At 50.4% G+C, this 13070-nt stretch overlaps 1 protein-coding gene across 6 annotated transcripts in view; it reads right to left on the bottom strand.

Moving 5' to 3' along the window:
* The window catches only part of Jade2 (jade family PHD finger 2), a 49603-nt gene that overhangs the window by 22458 nt on the left and 14075 nt on the right, over nucleotides 1-13070 (bottom strand). For all 6 annotated transcript variants that reach the window (XM_057774262.1, XM_057774260.1, XM_057774263.1 and 3 more), the window contains one exon: nucleotides 2017-2174. In XM_057774262.1, the coding sequence (XP_057630245.1) occupies nucleotides 2017-2174 (158 nt within the window). The remainder of the gene's footprint in view (nucleotides 1-2016; nucleotides 2175-13070) is intronic.

Below are 13070 nucleotides of genomic sequence, written 5' to 3' on the forward strand. Positions count from 1 at the left end.
GTTAAGAGCACTGACCACTCTTTCAAGGGACCGGGGTTCAATTCCCAGCACCCACATGGTGGCTAATACCATCTGTAACTCTTAATTCCAAGAGGATCCAACACCTTCTTCTGACCTCTGAGGGCATACACACATACCCATGAAACAAAAATAAATAAATCTTTCTCCTCCCCACACCCCCCAAACAGAATGTTGTGGGTGTACTATATATATCCTAAGTTCAAGACTGGCATACGAGACCACGTATCATGAAAAAAAAAAAGTGGGCTACACCAACCAAATCAGATGAAGGAAGATAGGACTGGACATCAGGAGGTCAGGACAGCAAGGCCTCCCTCCATGGCATCAGATAAAATTCCCCACCAAATGAAGCCAAGCCACCAGGGGTAGAAGCAACCGTAATAAACGGTGATGCCAGCAGATGTTCCCAGAGGCACCTGTCATTGACATCAGGCGCAGAGGTCACACTCCCGGGTGACTCCAATCAGGACTTGCTTCTCTGTTTGAGCAGCTAGCCCGTCCCTCTTCATTCCCCTGGCCTTGGCACGTAAGGTGACAAGCTGGTGTGAGAATTCTCATGTAATCCTGAGTCCCACATCATTAGGTGGCCACTGCTATTGATATCATCCCAGTTTCACAGAGGAACAGACTGCCTCTGAGAAGTCGGGCCATAGTTCTCCTGACTGAAAAGGTCAGGGCACGAAACTTACTACTGTGTTACAGGCCCAGAAGGGATGAAGATAGTAAGAATGGATTGATTCATCCATCCACTCACCCGCCCACCCACCCACCTGTCCGTCCATCCATCCGTCCACTCACCTACTCATCCATCCATCCATCTGTCCGTTCATCTGTCCACCCGCCTACCCATCCACGAACCCACCCAACCACCCATTGTGTACTCCCAGGCACTCCAGATGGGCCCAAGCTTCCCGGCACTGGAGAGCCCCAGCCTAGTTCACGTCACTGGAGGAAAGCCTCCCCACATCCATTCCTTTAGAGCTGGTCTGCTTCTCCACTGCCTGCAATCCTAGCACAGGGCTTGCACGAAGCAAGTTTTTCATAGATGTGGTTGCCAGGAAGCAATGGTGTCAATGTCAAAGGAACAGACAGCTGTGACCTGTGCCCCCAGCTTCATCTCTCAAAAGCCATGAAGCTGCCAACACCAGGAAGGGGCACTCACAGAAACTGCCCAACTCAGGTTAGCTGGTGGGACAAGGAGGCCAGGCCACCAGTCCCCTCAGGCTCAGAATGAAGCACTGGAGCATAGTCTGTAGTTAAAGACAAGACCATTTGTGGTTACACCCGGGCAACAGTCTTCTGCCCACAAGACCAGCAGGTTATGAAGCCCTAGAGAGCTCTAACCCAGCCCCACAGGACAGACTCCTCAGCGGGCGACACCAGCGAGTGCTTCCTAGGCCCCTACTGGGTGACGGGTACCAGGCTCCTCCCTGTAAGAGCTGCTTTAAAGGGTAATGACTTGGGGCAATTTTAGGCATGGCCTATTCTCATGTAAGGGATGGTCAAAGCCTGGAGATTTGCCTGGCCCGCTCTGCCTGCTGTGCTGAATGGCAATGTTCGAACCCTAGCCGTATCTGTAACATCTGCTATGCACTGTTTACCACACCTCCTCCAACCACAAGGAAAGCAGCTTTCGCCCTTATTCAGAAGCAAGAAAAACGAGACCCAGAAAGGTTACATGTCTGGTTCAAGGTCCTAATGAAGGTAAAAGGCAATTTGGACCAAGGTAATCTGGCTTCAGAGGTGACTTCAAGCCCAAAGCCTCAAAGGTAACCCTACCAGAATTTCTGAACCAATGTATATGCTGTTGTTATTTTCATCTGGCAAGAGAATTAACCACTAAGAGGGACAGGCTGAGAAGGAATCCCAGAACAGGTATGTCTCTTACCTAAACCACTAAGAGAGAAGGAATCCCAGAACAGGTATGTCTCTTACCTAAACCAGCCTCCCCTTCATGCCCTGCCCCGATGGTCCTAGCCTGGCCACCTGGCTCACCTCACCACAGGCTCTGGAATGGCCTCGGCTCCAGCAGGTACCTGTACACCTTTCTCCCATTCTTGTCGCCACGGATCCGCCAGAATATAGTAGTCATCCGGGCTGAGCTGGTACGAATCTGGGATCTTCATGGCTGTGATCAAGTCTGTCCGGAAAACCTGGCAGAGGTGAGAGAGTGAGGTCTTCATGCTGCCTCAGAGAGACCGGTTTCACAGGTTAGGGCAGCAAGCAAATACGGTAGCACAGAGTGGGGCCAGTGAAACGGCCAGGCAGGTATCGGACCTTGCCGCCAAGCCTGGTGACCTGAGTTGATGCCCACATGGAAAAGGAGAGATTCCCGCAAATTATCCTCTGTCTTAAAGAATGGAAACAGACAACAGAGATCTAGAGAACAGAGAGAGAAAGCATGCCTGGCAGGTGCCTCACCAAAACGCGGTCACCCCTTCATCCCCAGGCCTGATGGTCTTGACCTGGCCTCCTGGCTCCTGTAGCCAGCCAGACACGAACAGACAGACAGAGACATTCCAAGAGTAGAACGGCTACCTGCAAACACAACACACTCCCCGCTATGTGAATGTTCTGGGGCTTGCCTGTGGAGGTTTAAAACTGTGCTACAGACTTGCACCCAGCGGCACAAGCGTATGTATAATATGAGGTACTGGTCCCAGGAAGGAAGACGTGGGCCTTCTACGAAGGGTAAAGCTGGGGCCTGGTGCAGCCCAATGAGAAACTTCCATGAGCTGTGACTTCCAAGTTCTCTCAGAGACACTCTGTGTCCCACCAAGTGTCGCCCTTCACTGGGTACGTGGCAGGGAAGACTTTTGTCATCGGTCGTCCTTAAGCCTGTCTGAGAACTGCCACGAAGTCATGTTTTGGGGTTTCTTCTGCCACCAATCTGCTCCCTCACTAGGAAAACTGTTCTCTGCATTGTTCTGTCTGTGGCCTCTCAACCTTACCCGGAATAACTTCTGAACCCCCTCCCAGCTGGCAGCGGCAAAGCCTCCTGCCTCTGCACCCCACCCACAAAGTGTGGCTACGGAATACAGTGGTTCCTCTAGACACCACGTGACTTACTCAAGTCCCAACTTTCCCAGCGGTCATCACTTGAGAATCACAAGCTAAGGACTAGCTCGAGTCAATGAGAGGAGAAGCCACTTCAAGGGCACTCGAGGCCTAAGCCCCGCCTCCCACCCAGCCCTTTCTCGATGTTAACACCCCCTGTTGAAGTGTAAGTCCAGGGGCTCAGACAGTTCACTTGGCCCTCTGGAGGCTCTTGACAAACCCGTCCAGCTGTGACCCACTGCCTGCCGGGGCCAGTTCACTGGCTGTGTGTGCCTCGCGGAATCGAGGACCATAACCACGGGAAAAGAGCTGAATGGGTTCATCAATGACATAGAAGCTGCATCTCACATAATCTAATTAATATCTGCATCTAGCTGGAGAGGGCTCTGACTTCAAAAAAGGTCAAGTTTCCTGAAGACTCTATTTGCCAATATAATTTAATTGTTAAGACCAACACCCTAACATTTAATTAGGGCGCCAGTGTGAAAAAAAAAATAAAACCAGATTAGATTAAATGCTAATTAAACATAAGATGGAATGGGTCTAGGATCTCACAGCCCTGATCATTTGCATATCTTATTAGCAAGCAGCAAGAGAACTAAGACAAGAGAGCAAACCCAGGCGCCGGCACTTTCGAGAGGCCTCGGCAGCCTGCTTTATGCTAGTGAGGTTTTCCCCGCTGGGGCTTCTGCAGACTGCGTGCTACAACAGAGTTGTGACTGAGTGATTTCCCTTGGGGCTTCAACCAGGGTCTGGGCTGATACAGAGCCCCCTCAAACTTCTCAGACCCCGCAGCTCTGAACCGCCCCATCCAGAATCAACCTCTGAAGAGACCATGTGGTTAGAAATGTCCGGCTGGGACATGGCTGAGGTCCCAGTCGTCAGGAGGCAGAGGCAGAAGGGACTGCCTGATTTCCAGAGTGAGGTCCAGGCCGGCCAGACCTACAAGGGGAGCCTACCTCAGCATCAACCAATGGGCTGGGGATGTTAGGGAAGATGCACTACGTTAAAAAATGGTGTGGTGGGAGGTGCTTAGACCCCAGCATTGCAGGGCGGGGATGGAGACGGGAGAGTCCATTCAAGGCCGTCTCCCTCTACAAGGTTCAAGGCCAGCATGGACTACAGGAGACCTTGTCTCAAAAATAAAGCCACCCTGCGGTTGGTTTCCTCATCCTGGCCTCTACCTTAACTGTTCCCACCCCTGGGACCTTTACTCACAATCAGCCCTGGGACTGCAGGACAGGACACCTTCCCCCGACCTCCCCACTCCTGCCCCCAGTCACCGTCTGGACCATTTCCACACACGGGAGCTGTTTGCTCTTCTTGTGCAATGTTTCTTTCCCTCTCCCCTGTCACATGCTGCCCTGATGTCAGGTGCTCTCAGTGCCTGGTGCCAGGCACAAGGACTTTACAGATAAGAGAGAGGCAAACGAGAGACCCTCAACCACATGGCCCTGTGTAAGGCTTCAGCGAGCGAAGCTGTGCCCCCTCCCCGCACCATGCATTCCTTCAGGGCCTGATGTCTTGTGGTCAGTGAGGACCCATTGCAGCATTTGGAGTGACATGTGCCAGGTCCCATTGGCAGAGAGGCAGCCCTGACTTCAGACTCTACAGTCCTCAGAGCAGGAGGGGTATCTGGGGCTCAACTTGGGGTCCTTTAGCACTGTGGGCCAGGTTCTAAGACAAGAGCTTTTTTCCCTGTCACTAGGGAAGAGGTGATGGGACGCCAGTGGCCCTGTTAGGCAGGACTCAGGAGAACTCTCCAAAAAATAACCCCGCCTGTATCAGTCACCCCACAGTAGGTACAATGACAGTCTGAGAGTTGTGCTTGTGTGCATGTTTCAGCCGGGGTATAACTCGGCAGGTAGAGTGTGCACCTAGTACACCTACAGACTTGGGTTCAATCCCCAGCACCACTAATACCTATAATCTAAGCACTCGGGAGGTGGAGGCAGGAAGATTACAAGTTCAAGGTCGGGCATAAAAAGTGGCCCAGTGAATAAAAGCACTTTCCCACACAGGCCTGATGACTTGCCTTCAATCCACAGGGAACGAGGTGAGTGACTCACAGAAGCTATTCTCTGACCTCCACATGCATGGGGTGGCCATTACAGGCCTGGTGTACACACACCTGCACACACTTATACCCACAACTCACACTTCAAGGTCTTCCTCGGCTACAGTAGGCTGCATGAAAAGCTTCTGGGTTTGGAGACAGACACTTCTCACACGGGTGAAATTGGTTCCAGCTTCCAAAGTCTCCTAGACTCCTGACTGGTGGATGTGTGTTGTCACGCTCAGGAAGCGCTGTTTCTATACTCGTCAGTCCTAACGAAGTCTGAGTGGTAGGTGGTGGCACCACACACCACACCTCCCCATCTCCTCAGGATGGAGATGACTGCTCAGCGCCTCTAAATCAGCGTGGAGCCAAATCAGGTGGATTACCCAGGAAGAACATGCAGATCTGATGGAGGCCTTTACCAGGGCCAAGTCCTGCAGTGACTGCCCACAGGAGGGCCTCTGTGGAATACTGTCCAGCTCACAGGCTCTACAGTCACCTAAAGCACATTGGCGATGCCTGTGAAGGATTATCTAATTAGATTTATTGAAGTGGCAGAATTTACCCATGTAAATTCTGGGGGCCACTATTCAACAGGCTGGGGTCCCAAGCTGATGTGGGAGGTCCTGTATATGTGATGCTTTTATTGGTTAATGAATAAAGTTGTCTGGGCCAATGGCTTAGCAGAGCAAAGCCAGGCGGGAAATCCAAACAGAGATCTAGAGAGAAAGGAGGCGGAGTCAGGGAGATGCCATGTAGCTGACAAAGGAGACAGATGCCCCAGAACCTTAAGGCTGTGGCCTACCGGTATCATGTGATACGCAGATGAATAGAAATGGGTTAATTTAAGATTAAGAGTTAGTTAATAAGAAGCCTGAGCTAACAGGCCAAACAGTGTTGTCATTAAGTGAGTTAGGCATAGCGGCACACACAACACTCGGGAGGCAGAGGCAGATGATCTCTGAGACCAGCCTGGTCTACAGGGCAAGTTCCAGGACAGCGAGGGCTAAATAGGGAAACTCCGTCTGGAAAGTGAAAAAAAAGGTTAAAGGGGCTAAGCAGTAGCATCCATCTGTCTTTGCTACCTTACTACAGATGCAAGGTGACAGCCACTTCCAGCGCCTATGGCCAGGACATCCCCACCATAACTATTCTTTCTCCTTGAAGCTGCTTTATCAGGCTATTCTTACAGCAACAGGTGGGGTGATTAACAAAGTGTCCCAGGCCCTGTGGCTGCACGATTGTGCTTGTCACCCAAGCACTTTTTTTCAAAAAAAAAAAAAAAAAAAATTATTTATTTATTTATTTATTATGTATACAATATTCTTTCTGCATGTATGCCTGCAGGCCAGAAGAGGGCACCAGACCTCATTACAGATGGTTGTGAGCCACCATTTGGTTGCTGGGAATTGAACTCAGGACCTTTGGAAGAGCAGGCAATGCTCTTAACTACTGAGCCATCTCTCCGGCCCCACCCAAGCACTTTTTAGGTCTGACATCTCCCTGTCATATTAGGGCCGGCATGCTTCATACCCCCTCCTTCAAACTGGCCCTCCGAGGTTCTAGGAAGCTTTGCTTTGAACCAGTCTGGTTCTTGAGCTTTGTCTACACTTCCAAAGACCCTGATGTTGGAATCACCTGGTTTGCCAGATGAGCTCAGTGAGGTCTGGCTGGACCAAAAGACACTGCTAGTCAGTGGTGCCCATAGGGCCTGGCACATGCTAGGTGCTGACTCCAGATGTTTGAAGGGATCAACACCTTGGTTTTAGTTCCAGGCTCCAGCTGAGTACTCAGTGGCCTTCCCAAGTAACGTGACCCCTGACCACCAATATGGTGGCCTGTTCTCTAACCTACATATTTTCTGTTTGAATCACCAGAGGTTAGGCTTGGAAAAAGCTTAATGATTTTCCTAAAACACCTTTGAATAATTTATGAAAACTAAATATAGAATAAAACAGACACCAATGAACAGAAGTCTTGCTGTGGCAAGAAAGTTGAGGGGCTGGAAAACAAGCAATTTTCTTAGAATATGAATGTTTACTACTTGTCTCTCTTTTGGTTGTCTTTAAAGGTCTGCTGCCTAGCAACCAAATTCTGCTGAGCTGCCAAGGGACATAGACTATAGCTTCCTCTAACCATACAAAGGATGCTCAAAGCCTTCAGACTATCAACCAGCCCAAGGACCAGGGGTTCAAATGCTACCCTAGAGGGAACCAAAGACCTTGCTCTTCCCACACTTAAGGACGTCAACCTGGGGCTCGTGACGTGATCCTGCCGCACAGTTCCTTTTCATGAGACCATAGGTTACTTATTTTCTGTACCTTCTGCCCAGGAAAGGTTGAAAACAGGTTCCCAGGGGTATCTATGAAGTTGGAGTGACTTCCAAAATCCAATAATGACAACGGGCAACTTTCAAAGTACACGGACACCAGGCCAGGAGGCACAATGTGTGTTCTGCCGCTTGAAACATCTCACCCTGGAAACTCACTTCTCTGCTTCCTTTCCTTCGGGGCTGGATGGTTGAGGAAGTCCGGTTACTTAAAGACTTTCAGCACTGAAAGACTCAGCACGTAGCATAATCACAAAGGGGCTGGGGATGTAGCTCAGCAGACGGAGCACTTCCTTAGCACACAGGGAGCTCTGGGTTTGAGCCCCAGCACTACGTGCCTGTACCCCAGCATTGGAGAGGTAAAGGCACAAGTCTAAGTTCAAGACTGCCCTTGGCTATGTAGTTAAGTCTGAGGCCATCCTAGGCTATGTGAGACCATTTCAAAAAACTAAACTACGCACACAGATTTAATGTCAATCTCATGTGACAAGCCACATAAGACAGGTACCGCGTGTATTCTGTATGTCTAGTCTTTCTTGTGGCTATTCTGTAGCATCATCCTCCGTATCTCGCAACTCCGAAGGAAATGCTTGTGGAATGGGCAGGTAAATAAGTAAAAAGCAAAACAAAACAACGAAAACCTCCAAGACTTCTCTGAAGTTTGGCTAACTGTGGAAAAGTTCCCATCAGGCAGAGAACTTTTGTATGCATGTAGGGGTGGCGGCGAGAATTTGGAAATGGGTCCTGAGCACCGCCCCAAAGCCAGTGTAAATGGGTTTGGCCAGGATTCTCTCTGCTTCTATCCTGTCTGCCCAAGAAAGCTTTGACATCTGTCCTGAACCTCATTTTATTTACTTATTTTATTTCTTTTGAGATAGGATCTTATGTAGCCCAGGCTGGCCTCAAACTTTCTTTGCAGCTGAGGATGATCATCAACTGTCCATCCTCTTCCCTCTACCCCTTGGGTCCTGGGATTATAAGTATGTACCACATTTTTATGGGGTGTCAGGAATCAAGCCCGGGGCATGCTAGGTAAGGATTCTATCAACTGAGTTTTATTCTCTGAAACTCGTATTTTAAAAGATGAATACACACACATACATTGTGAGCAGAAGCCCGTAGAGGCCCGAGAGAGTTAGTTGCTCTGGAACTGGAGTTTGGGGGGGGGGGGCGTGAGCCACCCATTGAGTGCAAGGCAACAAACTAGGAAAAGCACCCAGTGCTCCTATTTGCTGAGCCCTCTCACCAACCCCAGGAACCTTATTTTAATCAGTTGTTTCCTGAGACTCCTATCTTGTCGGAAGTGACACTTGTAAAGCTAAGGCACAGTTCACGTGCCAAACGCTCTCCCTACACAGTCCGCTCTGGTGTCTGCTCCCCCATTTCACAGCTTTGGAGGTTAAGACCCAGGAGTTAACAAACCGCTTGTTTCAGCTCTGTCTTCAACCACACTAGTACTTACCACTCCCGAGCCAGCCAGAAACTTCATCTTTTCAGTAATCTTTTCTGGGCTGGACCTGAGACGGTTTCTCAGTCAAGAACAAATTTATACACTGCTTATTAGGCACGTAATCCCAGACAAGGGTTCAGGGAATAGCAGTCACCTCTACCCAGCTCCAGCTTCAAGCTACCACGGAGCCAAGCTGGTCAGGTACTCAAAAACATTGGGGAAAAAAAAAAAAAAAAAAAACACTTAACATCTCTATCTCTTATTTTCATGAGGATAACAGCGCTTCCTGCTCTTAAAGAGAATTTATGACACACATTTCGCTTGCAAGACAAGTCCCAGAGGCTGGGAGGCTTTTCCAGCTGGCGGCAAGAGCTCCATTTCTGCCTATATGAGAAGTGGGTCTGGCCTTAACCGCCACCCCAGAGTGGAGTCTCAGAGAGCAAACGCCTGGCCCTGGAGGAAGCGCACCTGCAGCCACCCCCACCTGACTGTCTGGAGAGCTGGATCTAATGGGGATAAGCAGGGGGCTTCTTTAGGGTTCTCCTGTTTTACTGAAGTGTGTGGGCCACTCCGCATGTGACGGCACGTGACACTGTGCTGGTTTTGTTTGTCTATTGAATCAGTCTCAGGACCAGGACCAGGCTGGCCTCTCACTTATTATGGAGTAGATAACCTTGAATATCTGATCCTCCTGCCTCCACCTCCTGAAGGTACCACTATGCCCAGTAGATTCAGTGCTGGGGATTAAACCTAGGGCTCAGTGCATACTGTGTGGTCATTCCACTAACTCTACCCCAGTCTGTTTTCAGACAGGGTCTCATGCAGCCCCAGACTAGCTTGGAACTCGTGTATGGTCAAGAATAACTGAATTTCGCGTATGTTTGTGTATGTGCTGTGCGTGGAAGGGGTGTGAGTGTGCTGTGGCACTTGTGCGGAGGCCAGAGGACAGCATTTTGCACTTGATTCACTCCTGTGACTCAGGTGGGCAGGTTTGCCTGGTAGCCACTTGAACCTGCTGAGCCACTGAACTTCCAAACTTCCTGCCACTGTAACGTGTATGAGGTGCTGGGGGTCAAACTTGGGACCTCACATATATATGCCAGGCAGATGCTCTACCAACTGAGCTATATCCCCAGCCCCCACTGCTGTTTTCATACAGACTATCTTATTCCAAACATCTGGGCATCATCTCTGCACCTCCAGGATTATTTTCTGGTTTTGACCCAACAAACTGTTACTATCTTTCTCTCAGAGTAGATCTCATCTTTTATGTTGTTTTGTTTTAAGCAAAGCTGCAATTCTGGGACAGGGAATCCTCATGTAGCTTTTTAGGACACATCTGGAAACATCCTATTGCCGATGGTAGAGGTTGTTTTCACTTTCTCGGCCAGACCATGTGCGGACATGAAACAGGACATGGGGGAGGGGGAAGACCTCTGTATAGTGTGTGAAGCTCCTTCCCCACTCCCATCCTCTCTTCTAGATACATTAACTTCTCAGCAGAGCCTACAGAGGAGTGGACTGTAGGATCCCAACTTGGACCATTCCAAGTGGCCAACTTCTCCTGACATCTATCCATCCCACTCTCTTCTGGAACCTTCCTTTCTGTGATGGTTTGATTAAAATGGTCCCCACAGGCTAGTAATTGGATGATCTGTCCCTAGTTGGTGGATTGTTTAGGAGGTGTGGCCTTGCCGGAGGGGGCGTGTCACTAGGGGTGGGCTTGGAAGTTTCAAAAGCCTACAGGAGGCCCAGACTCTCTGCCACGCTTGCAGATCAGGGTGCTTACCTACACTCTAGTGCAGTCTGCCCGCCACCAGGCTTCCCACCACGATGATCATGAACTAACCCTCTGAAACCATAAGGCCCTAATTAAACACTTCCTTTTGTAAATTGTCTATGTCATAGCGTGTCTTCACAGCGGTAGAAGAGTAACTAAGACACCGTCCTACAGGGGACACAGGTACTGGGAAAAGACATCCCCCAGAAAAAGATCCAGGCAAGGGTCTCTACAGATGTTGATCTCGCGACTCAAGAGAGAAGAGTCACTTGCCAAGGGTTCCAAAGCTCCTCAGAGGCAAAGCAGTCTGTACTTCCCCCCCACAGACAAGCCCTGCAGTATCCGTATCTAGCCAGGTTTCCCAGGGCCCTCAGTGCCTGCTCATCTTTCTCTGCAGCGGGGACTCACTGACTGACTTGTGTAGGTGCTGACTTCCTGAGGTACTACTTCACACCTCCAGGGGACATCCCCACTGCTTGGGCTGCCTTTCAGCCACAGGGCATGAGGAAGATAACAACCACAGGTCAGGCCTCCAGGTCTCCTAGAACCATCCTTAACACTTAGGTAGCCCCTGTCCATTGCAAGTGTGTGCGTGCGTGCATGTGTGTGTGTGTGTGTGAGTAGGGGGGATTGGGAACAACATGACACTAACCGGGGGGAATGTGCAGGAAGACCAATTTCCTGGCTCTCAATCAGATGCTGTCTGCCACTAATAAGCTTGCTGGGAGCAAGAAGCCTGGACCCCTTATCCTGGGTAAAATTTAGGTCCAGCTCTCAGCTTGCTCCCCAGCAGGAAGGTTCTTAACTTCCTACCTACTGGCCTCTGGCTGGGGTAGGTCTTTGTGTTGGAAAATCAGATGATCTTGGACTGTAGCTCGTATCTGATTCTACAAAGTCGCTATGCACAAAGGGAGAAGCAGTAAGACGCCAACGTTATCAGGTGACAGAGCACGAGCCGGAACTCCAAGACTCTAGCAGAATTTACAAAGTACCAGCTTCTCACACTGGGGTTCCCCACTCTCTGAATTTAAGGCCCAAGGGACAGACTTCAGCTTTGCGGGCATCCATTCCACGGACAAGTCTATGAGAAGGCTGAGACCCTGGCCCAGTCCCCACTTTTCCCTTCCATGGCCCAAAGGCAGATTCTAACTCAGCCTGGAACTCCCCTTTCGCTTCAGCTCGGGGAGAGGCCTGGGTAAAAAGCCCTAAGGGAAAGTTCGCTTCAGCCCTGTCCAGGGTCCTGACTGTTGGTCTGTGCTCTTTGGCCCTGGACCATGTTGGTGTGAAGAGCACCCCCAGACAAACAAGAAAGCGTATCTGTTTTTTCTAATCCTAGCCCACAGCCATCTTACAGCTCACTCCATTTCCACGATTTGTGCGATGCTTAACACCATGGTTCCTCAAGCTCCCAATTCTACTACTGGACACACAGGAATAAAAACGGAGTGAACCACAGCTTCCTCAACTCTGCAGCCACGGGCAGTGGGGGATGGGGGGGTGGGGGGGTGTTTCCTGTACCTCTTCTGCCACAGTAAGAGTCCTGAGTGTGACCAGCCTGGCAGTTATCCCACAAGGCGCCGGGCAGTTGGGGCTCCCAAGAACCTGTTTTGTTAGGGTGCCTGGAACCTTTGCCTCTTAAGCCAGGCTCACGGGCAAGGCCCTTGCTTCCAGTTCATTCACCAGAGCATGCGAACATTCTTGCAGCCAAGTCCTAGCTCCTCTCTCCGCCACTCTCACGAGCCAAATCATTTGGAAGCTTTCATTGATGCTTTCTTCTCTGCCCCACCATAACTCAGAATTTATACCGGCCACGGCTCAACCCTCTCACTCAGGAGGACAAGGAAAACCTCTCAGGCTGTTCTCCAGCTTGCTGTGGGAGGAAAGGCTTGGCTGCAGTTCAAGGCAGGGAAGACTCTTCAGCCCTTCTGGGTGGACATCACAGCCACCTGCAGGGGCTCCTGGTCTGGGCCTGGGCTGTGCACAGCTAGTCCCCAGAAAGGGCCTTTTGAGAGGTTCAAGTCTATTTTTGGGTACAAAGCCTCTGGGCTGGAAAACCCAAGAGGCAGGGGAATTTTATGCCCCCATGCAAATTGCTCTTTCTTCTCAGCCTTTGCTGACACCTGTTTCCTCCTAAGGTTGATCCCATCCCCCTACGAGCTGGGGAGGGGGCAGGGGATGAGATGGCTCCCACAGGAGTTTCCCATTTCACGGCAATACAACTCATGCAAATACACAGAACCACAGGGAAGCTGGGGACAGGCAAGATTCTCAGAGGCAACATCCTCAGGTCCCAAAAGTGCATGGTAGTTCCTGCCTCCCAGGACCAGGAGGGCCAAGGAAAGGTGACTACAAAGTTACTCACTCCATGAAGAGG

This window comes from Chionomys nivalis, chromosome 7, assembly GCF_950005125.1.
Source record: "Chionomys nivalis chromosome 7, mChiNiv1.1, whole genome shotgun sequence".
NCBI classification, from domain to species: domain Eukaryota; kingdom Metazoa; phylum Chordata; class Mammalia; order Rodentia; family Cricetidae; genus Chionomys; species Chionomys nivalis.